Source organism: Pyrgilauda ruficollis, unplaced genomic scaffold (assembly GCF_017590135.1).
Source record: "Pyrgilauda ruficollis isolate IOZ18807 unplaced genomic scaffold, ASM1759013v1 scaffold74, whole genome shotgun sequence".
Taxonomy (NCBI): Eukaryota; Metazoa; Chordata; class Aves; order Passeriformes; family Passeridae; genus Pyrgilauda; species Pyrgilauda ruficollis.
This window is the reverse complement of record NW_024529266.1, coordinates 3,503,419-3,524,055: the sequence shown is the minus strand read 5'-3', so window position 1 is coordinate 3,524,055 and position 20,637 is coordinate 3,503,419. Positions and strand designations below refer to the sequence as shown.

Below are 20,637 nucleotides of genomic sequence, written 5' to 3'. Positions count from 1 at the left end.
AAATAAAGTGATCTTCCTTTCTAAAGGCTTTTTCTGACTACCATATTCATGGAAAATATTCCAATACCATGCGTATTTTTATGTTGTATTCTAGATGCCTGATAAATTAGTAAGGTTTAAAATACTGCTACATACTACTGATTTAGGCCTCTAGCTTCTTAATTTTTTAAAAGCAGTTATTTTTACTCTTTTTGAAATACCTCGTCTTTTGGCTACAGTTGCAGTAGATAGCAAACAAGTTAAAATCTCACTGAGATTCTAAAATCTGACAGAGATCAGGCCCTTCTCTCCTACCTTAATACTAACAGATGTGTAGAATTACATTACCAGAAATTACTCCTACAAAGATACACCATAACATCATACAGTCCACTCAGTTTCAGTGGTTGTTTGATCTAGTAGTGTAAAGATTGCTATACTTCGGAGATTTGAGTATTATACCAACTTCTGCTATTGGGCTGTTCATTGAACATGGTCCTTCTCTATTCCTCACTTCTGTTCTCCTTTAGAAAGTACTGATCTGAAAATGCTATGCAATTATCACTATTCATTTTTCATAGTATGTAATATGATGACCCTGCAAGGCTGGGATCTTTGTGTGGGCTAATTACAAAATTCTTTTTAGAATTTTTGTAATAACAGTATTTAAATCATCATCCAAATACTGAACCAAATAATCCTACCCTGAAAAGTCTGAATATAAATCCCTGGCATAATCAGTAATTTTTTAATAAACACATCATATAAGTAGTAACCATGATATTTTATTGCCTATAAAACCTTCAATGCATAAACTTTGAAGATGTTAATTTCATTCAGCACAAAGCCACAATGCAGCATTTTCTGAGACATATTTCAAAACAGGAACCTGTTTAATTCTCTGGTTCATTACCATTCATAATCAGAGTAAAATATTTACTCTTCCTAACCACAATTACCAGTTAGGCCTTTACAGAGTATATAAAGAACAAATGCTAGAAATCAAGAATTACAGAATCAATTAATTTTCCTCTTCATAAGTCTTAAAGCACCTGCACATCTGCTATCACCTCTCCTCTCTTCATTATGAAGACAGGGAAAATGAAATATGAAGTACTTGCTTTTTACTGTATTGTCACAGTATTTCTTTTCAAAGATACATACCTCCTCCTCATATTCAGAGCCACTTTCATCTTCACTGTCTGATCTGGGAGCAACTTCATAGCTGCACAAAAATGACAGAAAGATTGTGAATTACAGTTAAAAGGGCAAATGGCTTCTATACATCTCCTACTCAGCTTACATACAATAAATTAAAACAAGAACAGAATTGGTAAACAAGAAAGTATAACATGAAAAACATCAATGCAAACAGAAAAAACAGTCTACTTTGTATACTAACTACTTACCCAGGGTTCATTTCCAGCCAAGCATCCAGCTGACTTGCTTTGGGTGCTTCTGGTCCAAGAAGAACTTTGCCTGTTTCAGTGTGAGTCACTTTGACTGGAAGGTCACTCATCTGACTGCTCTCATCTATGGGCTAAAAATTCAAGTGACATTTACACTATAAGGCAACTGAACTTCATACTTTTCCTACATAATAAAAAGAACTAATAGCACTACCAAAATTCCAATTCTGAAAAACCAGTGAAGTTTTGTTACTAGATGCCACAGTTTCCCACTAAGCAAATACTGAGTCACAGTATTTCTGTGTGTAACATATTCTATGTGACATTCACAAATATATCCCAGTATCCCAAGTAAATTAACAAGAACAACATGGAAAAGAATACGCTATTGGCTTTTGTGAATCAAGACACAAGTTATGTATTCTTTTAGGCCTTTAATCCTGTTAATACCAACAGACATCTGTAACAAAAATATACAGTGACCTTACGGCTTTTTTTTTTTTTTTTTTTTTTGAGAAATAAGAATCAAACAATTCAGTTAATTTTATAAGTAAAGGCCTGTTTTAAAGATTCACTGTCCTAACTTCTTCAACTAAGCTGACGAATCATCTGTAAGAACAAGATCTCTTACTCATCTATGTTGTAACATAACTAGAATACTATAATCACTCTTTATGTTAGTTCTTTTGCCCTGTTTAATCACAGATTCTTTTTACTTCAAAAACTTTTTGCCTTCTAATACTGTTTCTACCCAAGAATATTTTCCAGATAGACATGCATCAGCAAGAAAAACTAATTCTGAACAGTTCTACATAGTGACTGACAGAGCGCAAAACAAAGTCAATTTCCATTAATACTGAAGTTACAGAAATGTTATGTGCATTTTCCTTGTGCAAATAAAATACACTAAAGTATTTTGCTATAACTCTAACTATACTAGCAGAATTATCACTTTCAAGTATAAAAAGAGACCAAAAGTACAACAAATACAATTCTAAAGTCTTTATATAGAAATGAAGTGGAATAGAAAAATTGCACTAACAGAAGACCTCTGAATGAGGCAGCATATGCTCTGCTACCGAATGAACAATATTATCTGAAGAACGACACAGAAAAATCACTAATTTTCATTTGCTTCTGAGGAGGAAAGAATTCTGACTTGGATGTCTTAATCCATCATAACACTGTACTCAGTCCTGTGACTGAAAGATAATTACATGGAATGTCAACAATGTATTTTTATAAAGATGAGAAGATGGACTATATCATGTTCATGAGTTCAAACTAGAAAGTAAGTTTACAGACTGCAAGAAGAATATTTCTTGTAAGCACAAGCGGCAGACTTCATCACACTCAAGGGACAGATTCAATATAGTTTTCATTTTAGTCTTTGATTTTAGGAATACTGAAAGGCTAGCACAAATGTTAACCAATGTAATTATTATTTCTGTTTATAAAAAACAGCTCCTAGAACAGTTACCATAACTCTTTTCAAAGTTATAGCCATGACACACAATCCAGAATAATTACTGGAAAGTTGCTTTTTTTAAAAACCAAAAACTAACAAGAAGAAAAAAAACACCTTGTAAAAATTCATACCTCTCCATCAGGACCAAGACCAGATGCCATTCCTTCTGCATTTTCTTCAGCTTTCTAGAACAAGTGAAGAAGTCATAAATACTACGGTCAGATTAAAAGTACAGAAAGTATACTTTATATGATGTAAACATTTTGGATCATGAATACGTTTCACTTATTTCTGAACAGCCTGGGGTTCAATTTATTGAAGGTGTGGATGGATATTAAGAGAGATAGGCCCAGAGTAATAATCACACAAAAAGCATTTACAAATGTAAGGAAAGGCACCTACTCACTTCAGTCAATTATATAAATCTGCATGTAAGAAATGCTGGCCCACTCAATTTCCAGCTCAGACCAAAAGCTCAGTTGCTTACAGGCTATTCTAATGCGAATAAAATAGTAAATTATTTTCACATTATTTACTATTAATCTCCTCTGAACTGCTTTAATCTCCATTTTAAAGGTAGCAGGCATCACAGGTTGTACATTCATGCAAAGCAATTTTATCTTGGGTACATATTTTGGATTTTTTGGTCTGACAACTAACTAGAAGAAGTATTTTTGGAATTTTCTGTACTGTAATCCAATCATGTGCAGACCTTACTCAAATTAGAAACAAAAGGAACCCAGGAGTTCTTCACTGGAGAAAGCCAGATTTTTTTCTCTCCAGGCACCAACCTGAGAAGTGTGCAGTATTTCCTTCAAGGCTTATTCTCATCTATCTTACTTAAAAATGTCAGCACAATATAGTTTGCTTCTGCATTCAAACTTTCCTAAACAATTCTGAACAAGAAAGGACAGTTTCTCCTTATGTCACCCTGCTGAATTTGAAGCACTACAGCAAAATATTTTGGATACTATGTTAAGGGAACAGACCAACAATAAGAAGTGATCTTTTGTGTTTTAGAGATAAAAAAACTTCCAAGTATTATTAAAGCATGTGATCAATATAGACCATCAAGTTATTCTTTTTTTTGCTTAAGAAGTATACTTGAGGAATAGCCGCACTTCTCAATATTGATATAATCCTTAATATCTGCTTCAGATGATACTTCAGCCTTTTTCTTTGCCACTAAATTCCATTATCTAAAGCAAGTACTTGAAATTAACATGCAGCAGCTGATGCTCAGTAGGAACAACAAAAACACAAGCTTCAAGGCTGCCTGTGTCAGCACTTCTGGGCAGCAGGTATGATTGCTGACAAAGAAAGGAACTGTACCAGAAGTGAAGATTTAAATACACACAAGGGCAGGATAAGTTATGAAAACACGTATCTGCTCTTGGCTGAACACACTACATTGACTGAGGATACTTTTTCCATGGATGAACCAGGACTGGGATCCATTCTTTTACATGAGAGAATGTTGTCTAATACATAAAGATTGTTATAGCTTAGCTACAGGCAATGGAAAAGAACCTTACAACTCAAACAACAGACAAGCAGTAAGCATCAGCACTGTTCACTGTGCAAAAATCATAATCTGGTGTGAGAACATTTATAACCTACAATTAAAAATTTTGGAAATCAGAAGAACATATTACAAAGAAAATACATGTAAATAATGACAGAAATCTTGCACTTTCATTTTGGATCATGCAAACAGATCTTTAATGTTGCAAACTTAACCCTTGAATTGGGGAAATCTCAGTATTAAAAAGCAGAAATGCACATTTTGTTAATTTTCTGCATAATGACAGGCAAAACTACTAACAATAAAGAGAAAAGCTGCACAGCAAGTTGAACTAGCCTAGAAGATGAAAATCTCATATGGAATATTTTTCTTATGCATAGCTACAGTAGGAAGCTAGAGACAGAAAACACAAATAGAGGAATATGAAAGAAACAAACAGAGAAAGTCTATCATGAAGATTATAGAAACTGTATCCCAGAGAAAGAATGGACTAATCTCAAATTTTGTTCTACTAAGAATATAAGGTTTACTTGGATATTCTATAACAAGCCTGGCAAAGATTATTTCTTCATCATCTACTTCTTCACTGTCATTTCTAGGAGACAATCCTAAGAACTCTCTTTTCTTGTTTTTCTCTAAGTACAAAACATTAACTACAGGAATTAGTAGATTTAACTTTATTATGGATTACAAAACATAAAAGCCTAAGAACTGAAAGTGTATGACTTGCAAAAAAGACACAGTGCCCACTAACTGCAATGTATTTCACAATCACAGAATAACAAATTAATAGAATTCTAGATTAAAATATAGGGTAATATTTGTGTGAACTCCTACTTCCTTCACAGATGAGCAAAAGATTACTGGAAAGGAGTTAACTACAAACAAAAAGTTGCAGATGACCAAGACAGAGCAAACATTTTTTTTTTTCTTTTTTTGCTAATCTTCCCTTAGGTTTTAGGGTGGGATATATATATACACACTGAATATTTATAGGACATATTTCCTTTCAACTTCAGGAACCGAAAATTATGTCTTTACTGACATGGCCAGAAAATAAGGCTGTTTCCCATACTCCCTTAGGCTAAACTGACATAGAAAGAGAAACATATCACCTATGTGGATGTATTTATTTACATTATTACAGTGATGCAGTTACTCCACCTGCTGTCTCAATAATGATTATCTCTACTGTGCATTATATACACTAAATCAGGCGTGTTCTCACTGGTAATACAGGCCAATAACACAAACAACATTACATCTTCATTCTGTAGACAGGTTATTGTTCCTATGTTAAGAACACACTCTGAGAACAGAGGGGTTTTTTTGAGAGCAGGAAAAAACATACTATTTTTAAGGTCATTAATGTCCAAGATCAGTATTTCTTCTATGCTGGTTGTTTTTAGCATATTTCCAGTACTGTCAGTAAACCCTGTAAACATAATGCTTGTATTATTGCTTGTAGCAGTAATTAGTAGCAAACCAGGCATGGAAATGGATTATGAAAATCCTTTTGCATATTCTGCAAGAGATGAAAGGTACTCTGAGATAGTGAAAAATAACAAATAATTTCTTAATCACTATTTCACACATAGAATTATTTTTTTGAAAATTGCACTGTTCAATTTCAACAACTTTCTCTTGCAGGGTAAAACATTTCATATGAATAAAAGTAAAGGAAAATCTTGGAAAGTTTCAATTAAAGGTAAAAAATGTACAATGAACAATATTACTGACAAAATATCCATTTACTATAATAAACCTAGCCAAGTTTCTTAGCCATTTTCAATGGTCCTAACAAAATGGACTTCAACAAGTATGTAATGTGGAGGTCTAAAATACGTGCCCTGGATGAGACAACTACACAACCCAGACTCTTAACATCTTCTTCCCAGAATGTATTTTTGATACATTGCATTCCTTTTGGGTACATTAATCCTAACCTACACATCTGTCCCAATTTTACCTGTACAAAGTTTATGAGAGAATTAGTGTCATGAGGAGATCAGCAGCTAAGAATTTTATAATCCTGCCTCTTATCACCTTCTTTTGAGTTAATAAAAGCATATATATATTTCAATAGAGAGAGATGAGTTCCCTCAGCATTAAGAATTTGGTGGTGTAGATTATTTTAGACACCCTGATGCATGTATGACAATTGGGCACCATCACATTTATCAACATTTAAATTGGATTTGAAGAAGAAATGGCTTAAAAATATCAGCTTAAAAATATCAGTAACTACTTGCCTTCTTTCTTCTCCTTCGCTTCTTCTTCTCTTTGGCTGCTTGTGCCTGTTTATGCTCCCATACCAGGTTAGTCAAGTTAGCCACATACTCATCTGTCTGCTGCAACAGGTAGGCCAGGCGTCTGTCTTTCTTTTGATCAATCAGCTTACGATAGCCTTCTTCATCTTCAGCCTAGTGACACAAAGGAGATGTAAGTCATGACAGAAATTACGGTGAATGCACACCATTCAACTGCTATGTCAGAGGGGCAGCTACATGAGTAAAGAGTCTGTTGGATGATCAGGCCCAGAGAGTCATATATTTGTATCAATATGTCACAGCATCATAGGGGTTGGCATGAACCTTAAAGATCATCTAGTTCAAATTCCCCTGCCATGGGCACGGATACCTTCCACTAGACCACGTTGCTCAAAACCACATGCAGCCTGGCCTTTAACATTTCCAGGCATGGGGCATCCACAGCTTTTCAGAGCAATCCGTTCTAGTGTCTCACCACTCTCAAAGGATTTCTTCCTAATCTAGGAACTCTAAACATACTTTCATAGAACCACAGAACTGTTATCAAGATTGAAGACCCCAAAAATATCAAGCCCAACCATCAATTTGACACAGCCAGGTGCCCCAGTAAATCATGTCATCAAGCACCACATCCACATGCTTACTGAACTTCCCCAGGCAGCCTGTTTCAATGACAATCCTTTCTGTAAAGTACTTTCTTCTATGTAAAATCCAGTCTAAACCTTCCCTGGCACAACTTGAGACTGTTTCTGTCTGTCCTATTGCTTGTTACCTGGGAATATGAACCAACCCGCTCCTTGCTACAACCCCCTTTCATATGGCTATACAGAGGAATGAGGGCCCTCCCTGAACCTCCTTTTCTCCAGGCCAAGTAACTTCAGGTCCTCCAGCTGCTCCTCATAGGAGTCGTGCTCTAGACCCTTCCTCAGCTCCACTGCCCTTCTCCGGACATGCTCCAGAACCACTCCAAGTGGGGTCACAAAACTCAGTAGAGGATTTGAGGTGTGGCCTCACCAGTGCTGAGTACCGGGGTCCCTGTCCTGGTCCTGCTGGCCACACTATTGCTGGTACAGGCCAAGATGCCACTGGCCTTCTTAGGCACGTGCTGGCTAATGTTCAGCTGCTGTCAACCAACACTCCCACATCCTTTTCTGCTCTGCAGCTTTCCAGGCACTCTGCCCCAGCCTGTAGCGGAGATGTCGTGACTCAACAGGGAGGGCACTTTGCCATATCACTGGTCTCGGCTTTTGATGTAGTCCATGACATGGCTGGCTTTCTGGTCTGCAAGTACAAATTGCTGGGTCCTGCTCACCTTGTCATCCCCCAATACACCCAAAATCCCTCACTGCAAGGTGTCAGAGGTCATACTTTATCTGAAGACAGTATGAATAGCCATACCGCAGGAGTCCCTGCATCATGTTGTGCCTAACACAACTATGAGTGACATAGAGGAAGGGATGAAGGGCCTTTCAGTCAAGTTTGCCATGGCCATGAAACCACAGGATATCTGTCAATATGCTCAAGGGCTGAGCTGCACTTCAGAAGGACCTGAATAGGCAGTGAAGCTGTGCCATTTCTGATGTTAGAGGTTTCCAAGACTGGACTAAAAAAAGCCTTGAGCAACCTGTTTTGAACTCCATATTAACACTTCTGGAAGGTGGTTCAACTAGAGAACTCCCTGACAGGCTGAGTGACTCTGAGACAGAGATTCCATGATGCTACACATTTCCTATTCTCATGGACTAACGACTGCAAAAATCTGCAGTAGTTATGATTGGCAATGGAGGGAAAAAAAATCAGTGCTACATTAGGCAGATTGAATGTCCTGAAAACTACTTACAAAGAGATGGTAAGTCTCCTACATCTCTTACAAAGAGATGACTTTTCAAAGACATGCAGTGCAGGCAGTTCACCAAGGGGAGGAACACAGAAGCTGGACATAAAATTGCATTTAGTCCTTTTTCCAGTACGAATACCCTTTTCTTCTAGATATCACGTGAACTTTCTTTTTTTGTTTATGTACCACTGTTCTACACTGGTTTTATTTCACCTCTCATAGAGTTCACTATCAGAAACAGGATTCACCAGATAAACCCAATCTGAGTCATCCTGGCAACTTCTGCATCCTTGCCATACTGTGTAAGTGTGTTGGACATACAACAAATATTATTTATTTATATAATGCAGAATGTCACAAAACTACAAAAAAGCAGCAGAGGCGCCAGTCTCAATTTTGGCTGAAACAACAAATTAAGGAAGTATACAGTGCCATATAAAAACCAAAGACGAAAAAGAAATACTTTAAATATGATTACTTTAAAATACAGCACTCTGGGAGATCTCCTGCTTTTCTAGCGACACCAGAATGGCATACAGTGAGTAAGAATAGCTATAATACTCAAACTGAGCTTGCAAAACTGCTTGCAAAATTCCATTGTTATGTTCAACCCACCAAAAATTACAACGCTCAAACCCCAAGTTTTCAGGAAAAATAAATTATCATTACGATTGTTGTAGTTTTTATTGCTTGTAATGTTACTGAATACACAATCTGTGTAATCTAGCCAAGGTACACCTTTTATACATTTAAGCTTGTCTAGACAGCATCTTCTAAAATCCCACCAACACCTATTTCTTCAAGATACATATATAGTACTGCTCATGAGCTGTGACACAATCACCATTTCTAATCATAGTAAAGGAAGAGAAATTTGTGGAATGAATTCAGTATTCCTGAAAAGATATGCAAAAAGTTTTAGAGCACATTTTCATAGACCATGGCAAGCATCTGAGAGGAGATGACGTTTTTAAAAAAAACACTAGTACGTATCTGTGAATTCCAAATTCACTACAACTGGACTAGAGCTAAATAGGCAAAGTAACCCCATTAACAAAACACACAGATTGGTTCTGCAGAAGGATTTAATTGAGCAGTAGTGGCAAAACCCAGAAATGAAAATGCCTATGAAATTCTGTATGTACGGTAACAGCTTAACCAGTCTTGGTGAGGTTTTAGGAGAAAGCATTGATCATCTGGAAGCATTGGTATCCTCTTCCATTTCTGGACATTCAAATCTACTTTGTTCTTTTCAGCAGTGGACATCTTCATTACTTACCACACTGCATGTTCAATTTTACATAAGCTGAACCTCAAAATACACAGAAGTATTTCCCAAATGTCAATACTGCTTTTATTTAAAATTAGCTCCTTTTTTGCTAATAATTAACATTTTTACAAGCCAAGTTAGACAAGCTGCTGCTGATGATCTCCAATTATAAAGAAGCTCTATAATACTGATTACTATGTAATTTTAAGAAATGCTCTAGGGCCTGCACATTTATTATTCTCTTATGCAAGTTCTCAATTTACACAAGCTTTCATTTCCAAGTTTCTATCATTGTTATATTTATTTTTTTCTGCATTTCATTTTGTGATTTTTAAAATGAAACTGTTCAGCCCATATTCATGGTGGGAATAGATTCTGGACAGGAACTAGCATTTATATCTGCACCTCTATTAGATACTGCTTTTTGCCAGCAAGTTACAAAGTAAGCTTGTCAATTTCCTTTCATTCTGTGTTGGTGAAATATTAATAAAATGTTAAGATAGAGCTAACCAATGTCTTGAAGAATTTTGTCTACCCCAAGTCACCGACATACTTGTACATATGCACTGATTTTTCTACGCTTTCAATTCCAGAATTATTTTAACTCCTGAAATCTAGGCAGCTCTCCAACTGGTTCCACAGCATTCTGAAGAGACATGACTATACATAAACCCATTTTACTCTGTTCTTATAATGAAATAACTGATATTGTGAAGGTATAGGGAAGGAAAAACATGAAATGGTAAGGAGTATGATCTGAAGCATTAAATGGGTAGAACCGACTGCTATTCATTCTCAAAATATATGTGTTACTATTACTGGTTAGGTACTTTCATATGTGGAATCAACTGTATGTAAAAATTGTGGAGTAATGCCATGAACAACTTAATCATCTGGAATCTTCCAAGCTATAAACCTAGAAATAAACCAAAGTCCATTATTTGTAAAATGGACCAACAGCTCTGTAATTATACAGAACTGTTAATATACAAAGTTAGTAAGATTAAGTAGCTGTTACTCAGAAGGGGCTGTGCTAAGTTTTCATGCTAGTAAAAACCACCAAGATATTTCCATACAAAAATCTTAAAAAATAAGGAGCTGCAGGTTAATTTCAATAGTATCATACTACCATTAACAGAAATATACATAAGAAAATGTAGTGGTTTGGAACTTGTACTTTTTTCATTACTGAGTACTTCACAAAGAAAACACATGGGAGTGGCTGAGATAATATATAAAGTTTAAAAGGATACAGTACAAAACTTTAACTAAAATAACCATCTTCTTTCCTCTACTTCTTACCATTAGTCTCCTCATTCTTTCTTTCTCAATTCTCTCCGTTTCTTTTTTCTGCTCACGTTCAGTGTTGGCATGCCAAGTTGCCACAGCTTTAGAAAGTTTCTGAATTTTCCCAGCAACTGACCGATGGTACTCTTTAAAATCTTTAGCATGCTGCAATATGCTATTCAGGTATTCCTAGAAAGAGAATCAAGTTAGTGCAGGCACTCTGACCTAGCAAGGATCTGAAATCAGGAACATAGGAGCTCTGATCTTACAGTCTTCCAACTACTTATCACAGCACTTGGAGTTTTTTAATTAGAAAACTCCAAAGGCAAATAAAATACGTAAAATAGAACATCTGCACAGCAAAGCAAGGTGCATTTCTGTCATGGGGCAAACACCCAGTAAGTCAAAATACCTGGTGCTTCTGCCTACGCTTCCTCTCCTGTTCTATCTTCTGCTGTTTTTCAAGCTTTTCTGTCATACGAGCCTCTCTTAAAGTCTGCCGTTTGCTTCGTTTGTAGGCTTTGGAGTTCAGTGCTGTCTCCAGTGTCGTGTCACGACGCATACAGGCTACTACCTCTTGTCTTAACTACCAGAGGAGGGAGGGGGGGAAAGACAAACACTCAAAAAAATATAATAGCTCTTAGTAAAACAACTCTAAACACTGTTCTGGCAGAGTAGAAAAGTAAGCAGTTCAAAATATAGCACAGTCTCCTCTTCCCTTTTCATTGTAATTCTGAAAAATACAGCATTGATACAGTTGCAACAGCTACATCTGTTACCATAAACAGAACTTTAACCTTCAGAATGGTCAAAAGCATGAATTACTTTTAATCATAATTTCTTTCCTCTTTACAAGATACTGTAATAACCATCCTGCTTCAGCAAAAGGGCCCAGTCAAGATGTTACACCATCAAAATAAAACGCAAATGAACTACATACATAACACATTTTCTACTGCTGGACCTGAAAATAACTGACAATTTGTTTCACTGCCAACTGTACAGAAGACAGGTGGGAGAGGCAAACCTTAAGAGCTTGGAACAGTATTGCCACAGTCCCAGCAGTAGAGCAGGGAGAGCCTGCTGCTTTTCATCTGACCTTTGACAAAACTTCATTACAAAGGAGTGCCAAGGGTAGAAAGGAAGGAAGACTTGGACACCATGGCACAACTCCTGCCAAGGCTTTTGTCAGGAAGTATTTTGCTTGACCTGCCAAATCACATCTTTGTTCTTCCAAACTAGCTGCAAAAGCCAATGGCAAGAGGCCCATAACAGTCTGGCAGTTTGATTCCTTTTCTGAAACTAATTTGCAGATACAGACACTCAACATTCAACTTATATTTTATGTATGATCCTGTTGTGTTTCATTTTCAAAGTCTATAGCATAGTGGAAATACCAAAAACAAACTACAGAGAAAAACCACACAAAACACCAACACACAACTTTTATTAAAACAAGGGGACTAGGGGACTTGTGGAAATACTAAGTATGTCCAGAATGAGGTATTTGTTCAGAAGGTCTGTGCTGAAAATCAGCTTGCAGTCTGTCCCGAACTTATTTTGTCTTTGTACCAATGTCATGCACATTTCAAAAGACACATCTATGGTCACATTCTACACTGGAAGATAAAGCAAGGAACAAAAGTAACCCCTGCATATTTTTATTAACAAAATAAAAAAAATTTTAAAAGTCTAACATTTCCGTGACTTGCTTGTTGGTTATGTCAGCTCTCATGCATGACCTGCTTACACTTTGCACTAACCCAAAATCTCTTTCCAGTTTACTCTTTGCTGCATGAACATATTTGCCTGTGACTGTTATGAAAATTTTCCTCAAGTAAATGGCATTACCTGGCGTTGGAAATTCAGTAATCTAAGTGCCTTCAACTCCACTGTAGCTTTGGTCCGCAGATCAGGGGGCAGAGAACCAGGCAAGTTCTCCAGTTCCTGGATTCTGTGAGCAATTCGAGCTTGAAGTCTACAAAACCAGAAAACTTGGTAAGACACCACAAGAAATCTGTAAGGCATTGCTAAAATGATATAGTAAAAATAATCAGTTTAACTCAGGCATTTACTTGTCTTTTTCTGTTTTTTTCTGAACTAAGAGGATTTTGCAGAGTTGACACTGGCTATATTTTTCCACTTTGAAAATAAATTATCCAGTGATCAAAAGGCCCCTTGGCTTTTCTTTTCAATTAGAACTACATATGTGAAAATAAACTTGGGAATTCTATTTTACACATACTATTCAGGATTCTGCTTTCAAGCTTCTTTAATGGGTATTATTTTTATGCAGTGTAGTCAGTAATGACATAGAGACCAGATTTGCCTTATTTTCTGGAATTCTATTTCATTATTTTATTGACAAAGTAAGTTTGTTTATTAAGTATTCACAGCTATATAGCTGCTACTGCAAATCGAATTCTACTTCACTCTTCCTTTAGAAGGTCATTTTGTATTCATTTGGACATTCAAGAAAGAGAGGAGAGAGAGAGAGAGAGAGAGAGAGGGAGGGAGAGAGAGAGAGAGAGAGAGAGAGAGAGAGACTAATAGACAGAGCTTGATTTTCTGATTTTAATATTATCAGTAGAATTCTAAAGTTCCTGGAACAACAAACAGGATGGAATGCTGCATTACTGCAGAAGACTATATTGGTGTCTTTAAGAGAGTAAAAAATTGAAGCATAATTAGGTAAGTAATGTTTGTCGTACAGGCTGAAAAGCAAATCAAGAAGAGTTATTTCTTAACTAGAAAAAGTTTCATTAAAAGCTGAAAATACTTGCTTCAGTCCAAAGAAGTTCATTATTCCTGCAGAAAAAGTCTTCATTCAGAAAATGACACTGCCTTATTTTGCTATTTCCAGTTTATATACCACACTAAAAAAAGCTCACATTTTGCACAACTGGGCACTCCAGTTAGTAAGAAGATATTTTAGCTCACCTAACGATGTAAAACCTTCAGAATAAAGCAGTTTCTTGGAGACATGTACTAGCTAGTGTACATTCCTACAAGAAAGCAGCCAAGCTGTTCTAGATCATAAAATCATATGCTCTACCTGTCGCTTACCCACACATGGATTCAATCCTGCATCACAACAATTATTTTTAATTCTTTTTCACTTCCCAAATAGCTGCAGTGTGTCTTCGGAAACTATCACCTACAAAATCCCAGTTACAGCCAAACCCCAGTTTCCCTGACTTTAATGAAACCTTAAGGGAGCAGTCACAACCTTTCCAAACCTTTCTTTTGAGTTGTGAACTTATTAAAGCAACTGAATATTGAATATATTTTCAATTTCTTTTTACATTCTTACTAGCAATGAACGTTTCTTCTCTTACTATACATGCGGATGAGTTAAATCTAGGTTCTCCCTAACATAGTTTATGGTTTTAGATAACTAACGCTAAGAGTCACTTCCAAACAAACATGAAGTGAGATGCTGACTTCTTAGTTCTGTCAGAATTGGGTTTTTTCTTTCACTTCAGGTATAAAACATATAAAAGTGCTTGCTGTCATAAAAGTTTACACAATAGAGGTTCAAGCAATCGCCAAAGGTGGGTTAGTCTCTGCATTTCTATCATCAAAATTTTTAACTAAAATCCAAACATCCATGTTTCTTGAGATACGTCTAAACATAATCAAAACTCAGTGTGCTTACTATGTACCAACATCACATTATGCAGTCCCTTCCCATATAATACCCATTTCACTGCTAACAATTTTTTTTCAACTTGAGCTTATAAAAAAAGCAGATCAGAAATGAATGCACATGAAATTTTACTGTTAAACTATACAGCAGATGAGTATATCCGGGATAACTTTTTCTTCAACTATTTTCCTTCAACTATGTTCCTTCCTATGTTGAAATTCACTGAGTTACAAACAATGACAGTTCAAGGCTTTGGCAGGTGATTGCCCTTCATTTAACAAACCAGTCAGAGGGAAGGAATAGAAACAAAAACATCAGTACTTCTAAGTCAGTAGAGATATTACTCAGAAAACTCTTACTATAACTCAGATCAGTTCTCTATTTAAAAAAATGTCAAGAAAAATAGAAAGAATAAAGAAAATGACAACCAGTTAGGTTACATATGAACAAAAAAAAGAAGTTTTGAGGTTTAATTTCATATTTTCCTACAAGTACTATTTCTATGTATTGTCTATGGTACTAACAGAGTAACGGTAATGTTTTCTTCAGCAGTCAGTAGGATTTTTTAAAGAATTCAAACTCAAGTGAATGGAAGAACTGGTTGAGCTATCTCTCATCACTGCCACCTTCTAGTCTTTAAAGGATGTGACCATGTTTTGCTGTACTGCTGTTATTTTCATGGAACAATGCTAACAGCTGTTAGGTAAAGAGAATCCAAGGAAAACAGTTTCCTAGATCTTTTTACAATCACTTGAAGTATATAATCTCACCATTTAAAGGATGTAATAAATTAATCTTTGCAGTTCAGCCATCTACCTTCATGCAGAAAGTGGCCACTGAATGTATGTAGAGATCTCTCTGCACAATAAGTGTTGCACAGCCATTAACAGCCTCATTAACTTGGGTCAGCAGCAGAGCATACAGTTGTACAATCAAACCTGTCTGGCACGGATGCCAGGCAGTAAAGAAGACACCTAAGAAAATACTTTGCAGATAATGGAAAGAAACCATGTACCATCTGCAGGAGATTTCCAAGTGTACTATTTTTAATGTGCAATGAGAATGAGGGTGGAAAAAGCCTTTCAACATAAAACAACTTTAAATTATAGGATTATCTTTAAGACATGAATAGCTATTCAATGAGATTCAAAAGCAGCACTTTATTTTGAAGAAAGCATTAAGGAGAGTTTTATATAAATGTGTATTGGATTTGCATGGCTAGGTATTGCTAGCAGGAGGGCTACAGTACTGACTTTTGTGAGAAGCTGTCAGAAGTTTTCCTGTGTCCAGCAGAGCCAATGCCAGCCACACCCAGGACAGAGCCCTCCACTGTTCAAGGCTGAGCTGATCAAAAATGGTGGTAATGCCACTGTGATAGCAGATTTAAGAAGCAGCAGGGGGGCGGGAGCGGAACCTTACTGGGCAGATGTAATTGTGGCTACAGGAAGGCAGTGTGAGAACCTGTGAGAGGAACAACTCTGCAGACACAAAGATCAGTGGAGAAGGAGGAGCCACAGGCAGCAAAGCTGAGATTCTGCTGCAGCCCATGGTGAAGCAGCTGTGCCACTGCAGCCCACGGAGGACCACAGGGATGCAGAGATCCACCTGGAATTCAAACGGTTTTCAAGATATAATGCTCCTTTATTAAAAGGGTTTAGTGTGAGATCTCAAGAGCCAACTGTTTCATAAAGGTTTCACTAACCTCAGTGTTTTCAGGATAACGATGTTTATTTTGGCTTTTTTCTGCTCCGTTTTTATTAAGAAATTGTGAAGACACATTTCTGAATTAAACTTGCCTATATTAAAGCTAAATCTAGCACCATTCAAACCACAGAAGCTGTGAAACTGCTTTTTTCAGAACTTTTGTCTGATGTTACTTGCAGTATTAACTAACGAAAAGATTTCCAGGAGTTCTACATATTCTGGATCTCAAAGCAAAATTAAACACCAGTAATGTTCAACATTAAAAAGGTTTGGATCTTACACCTCTGTTCTAAGATAAAAATCCCATAAAATATAAAATTCTTCTGCTGGAGAATCCCTATCAAACTTTCATCTCACTCTGCCAAGAACATCAGTGTATTTAGATTCTAACATGTTGGATCTGTAATTGGTTCTCTATGTAATTAAAAGCATCAGCTTTATTTTTTGTCACTCCTCACTCTCCTCTGTTTATGAACATTAAGACATAACAGCTTGGCACAAACAGTGAAGTACAGCAGGGTTGAAAACACAGGAAGAGTAACAATTTGAGGTTAATTGATGCAGAAAACGTTGCATCATACTGGCCATATGATTTTTGGTTGAAGTTAGTGCTACAATTCTTCTGTCAGAATAACTGTGAAACCATAAAATGGTGTGTTCTACAAGCTTCTGAAAAAGATGCTGGAAAATAGCGATCGCTCGTGCTGAAAGAGATACAGCCATTCAGTCCTAGGGTATATACATAAGACTGGCAGAATGACGACACAAATGCACCGATAGAATTAGTTAAGCAATATCTGACACAAAAAGTAACAGCTTTTCTATAATCAAGGCCCAAATTCTGGGCATGGCATCACATCCAAAAGCACTTCATGGTGTTTTACCTTCATAAAGCAAAAGTTGTTAAACCAGTCTTCTGTGAGATCACCATCCCTCCTGGCTACCTTCCTCTACAAACCCAAAGTAACAATGCAAGATGCACCATTAAACCAAAACAGGTAATACTCTGAGTGCAATTACTTTCCTCTGACTGATAATCATCACGAACATATTTTAGGTGCAGGTCAAAATCCTGCCTGGCAGACTCTCAAGGTCAGTTATTAAATAACCTCGATGCTTTGAAGAGGGAAGAAGTCTCTTTCTAACTTCAAAAGGAATGTTCTACCCTATACTTTGTAACGAATATACTTCATCACCTAAACAGAACACTCAGGAGGCAATTTTTGAAATTGGTACACTTTTTTCTAATCTTGCCTGTGACTTTCTTATGCTCTTCACTCTTTGGTAGTCCAGACAAATCCATCATATTCATAAAATGTGGTTTTGCTGTGCTTACTAATTCTTCAGCCTTTTGGCTGTCTCTGTTCTCTTCTAACTTTCCTTTGTTCATAATACTGAAAACCTTGGGCAAAAAATTGGTTTCTCTTTAAACTTAAATGGTTTCCAGTGATACTGCCAGTATGCTTCACTAGTTCATCACTTGGGGTAGAATTAAATAATTGTTGGGTTTGATATTTGTGTACTTCTTGGTAATACAGCCTTTTTCTGGAAACTTTGTTTACACCATTACCACTACAGTAGCTGATTGCAATGAGTTCCAGTTAAGGATGTGAAAAACAAGAATCATTTTAATCTTGTTATTCACTCTTACCTATATTCACGTTCTTGGAGTATTTCAACAGGATCCAGTCCTTGTGGCTTCTGGATAGGGCTGATGCGGTTCTGCTTCTGCTGCAGCTGGACAATGGGTGAAGGTTGTCCAGGTGGGGGCTGTGGTACAGAGGGCCCAGGCATGGTGGCAGCAGGCTGGGCGGCAGCAGGAGCTGGAGAAGGCCTCCCACTAGGGGCTGGCGCTGGAAGCTTTTGTTGTGTACTGGAGACGCCCATATCTGGGGCTTGGCCTGAAACATGAACAGTACTGATTCATAACATGAAATATGGCAAGCAGGAAGAAAATCAAGATGGCTTTCTGAAGACAAGACATTAAGGTAAGGTAAACATTCAAGATCACCAGAAAAGGAACACTAGACTACACACTGTTTTTTGAAACAGACATACTAAAATGCAAGTACATTGCAAGAAATGGCTAAAAGAAAAACACAACACATGAAATGTTATGATGAATGCCATTTCTTTTACTATTTCTGTGGACTTTTCATTCTAGTATTACCAGAAATGAAACAGCTGTAAAACTGACTTCCACCAAATGCAAGACCTCATTCTGCCTCTTGCTCACTATACTTGCAGTTAGAAGAAAGCATCTAACCACAACCTGACAACAAGCAGAACTAGGTCCGATTTCAGATCTCTACCAGAACTTGATAACCGTATGAAAATTTTTACAACTGCATTTAGAAATACCTGCCAGATATAAATAGCTTTTGTTTCACTATGATCTCCTATTAACTTTATTTATTTCAAATACCAGGAACTCAATTATTCCAATCACTTTGAAAAGCAACACCTCAATTAACATGAAAACAATACCTGTCATTTACAGTCACTAAAGGTCACAGACTTTAGAATTTTATTACGACAAGTTACCCATGCATTCAGATGTTCACAAATTCACTATTAACAGATATTGCTAAAATAAAGATGCCGCTTAATTGTCTCAAGAGTTATAGTCACTTAAGCTAGAGAAAACAACTTCAAAGTACACCTGCAATCTTGTAATCAACCTTAATTCAAACCAACATCCTGAAATATACAGAGATCACTATTTGTAATTCACACATCTGCATCGAACTCCAGAAAAGGAACTTGAGCACAAGCTGTAGATTCTGTACGCAGCTACACTGCATTTCAGCTTATAAGAATGAAAAAAAGCAAGCCCATCAAAAGCCTCTGTGCAACCTCAGTTCTCAGCGAATCTGGGAAGTTGAATTACTGAGCAATAAATGACAAATATATGTGAAGACATGGGGAAAAAAGCTGCAGTGTTCGATTTCAAAGACTGCATTGATCCTTCGAAGCAATTTGATTCCAAAACAACAAAACATACAGAAGGAAACAGTGTAATTCTACCATGATTTGAAAACTTTTGTTTACAGTAGCAAAGGTGAAAGACAAGCTTGCTCCAATTAAGCATACTCAGAACATAACTTATTAAATTTTATGCATGTTCCTCAGAAAACGTACAGTTTTCATTCTGATTGCAAAAAGGTGCTTCATGTTCAGTCTATCTAAAAGCTGCAGTAATTTCATGTGGGTCTCTTACAAATGAATGAAAGGTTAAGATTCTCCTTGATTAAAATCTTAGACACAGTAGAGGTCACACTATTTTTCCTGCACAACTTTTTACCTTTCCTTTTTACTTTTCCCCAGATCTTTTTTCCACTATACCTTCAGTCCACGTTTTAGGGGTAATGGCAGTTGTATGTCCAGGCATCCCAGGTGCAGCCCCTGGTCCAGCAGCAGTGCTACTCATGGCATGTAATCCAATACCTGCAATTTGACAGAGGAAAAAAATTTGCTGAAATGCAAACTATTTCCAAGATTCAAAAATCATTGTTTTCTAGCATGGTAGACTATTCAGGCAAGCAGTACTTTTTAAGTGTTTTTTATTGTTAATACATATATCTAAAATCATGTTGCATGAAAAAACCCAACTTAATTGGTAGCAAAGCCATATCCACCAAAATGAAGTGAACAGTTACATTATAAAACCTAAGAAACAGTATCTTAACCCTTGATTTTAACACCAACTCAGTAATGGAAGTGTTCAGAAACTAACAGGTTCAGGGTATTTAATATAAGAGTTTTCTTAGGACCAAAATGCGCTTGCTTACCCCACTGCAACATCACCATTGTGAGAAAAAAGTAAGCACACTTCCTTTTTCTTATGTTTTGCACTTAACAGCACACTATATGTGGCTTATTTTCAACAACCTAAATAATCATTCAACTCAATCCAGATTATTTACTGTCCTGCATAACGACAAGAGACTGAAAATTCACCGTAAGAAAAACAAGGGGAATTGCTATGAGTAAAGTACAATTAACATTCAAAAACTGTCAAGCATACCAGGACAGACACAGTACTACACAGTGAAATAACTTCTATTTAAGTTATTAGTATTCTATTTTGACAATATCCTATTAATAACAGATGTGCTTTATGCACTTGCTCAGGCTTAATACAGTCCCAAATTACAGCCCTGCACAGCACCCATTTCTTAATACATCACAGGTAGAACTTTGAGAATTACCTGAGCAATGACTCTTACCAAAGATTCA

General features: G+C 36.6%; 1 protein-coding gene across 6 annotated transcripts in view; it reads right to left on the bottom strand.

The window, feature by feature from the left end:
• SMARCA2 (SWI/SNF related, matrix associated, actin dependent regulator of chromatin, subfamily a, member 2) overlaps window positions 1-20,637 on the bottom strand; it is a 116,890-nt gene that overhangs the window by 64,976 nt on the left and 31,277 nt on the right. For all 6 annotated transcript variants that reach the window (XM_041486086.1, XM_041486090.1, XM_041486091.1 and 3 more), the window contains 9 exons: window positions 19,744-19,845; window positions 18,050-18,299; window positions 12,897-13,023; window positions 11,458-11,631; window positions 11,061-11,234; window positions 6,634-6,804; window positions 2,988-3,041; window positions 1,389-1,519; window positions 1,144-1,204 (listed from right to left, as the gene is read on the bottom strand). In XM_041486086.1, the coding sequence (XP_041342020.1) occupies window positions 1,144-1,204; window positions 1,389-1,519; window positions 2,988-3,041; window positions 6,634-6,804; window positions 11,061-11,234; window positions 11,458-11,631; window positions 12,897-13,023; window positions 18,050-18,299; window positions 19,744-19,845 (1,244 nt within the window). The remainder of the gene's footprint in view (window positions 1-1,143; window positions 1,205-1,388; window positions 1,520-2,987; window positions 3,042-6,633; window positions 6,805-11,060; window positions 11,235-11,457; window positions 11,632-12,896; window positions 13,024-18,049; window positions 18,300-19,743; window positions 19,846-20,637) is intronic.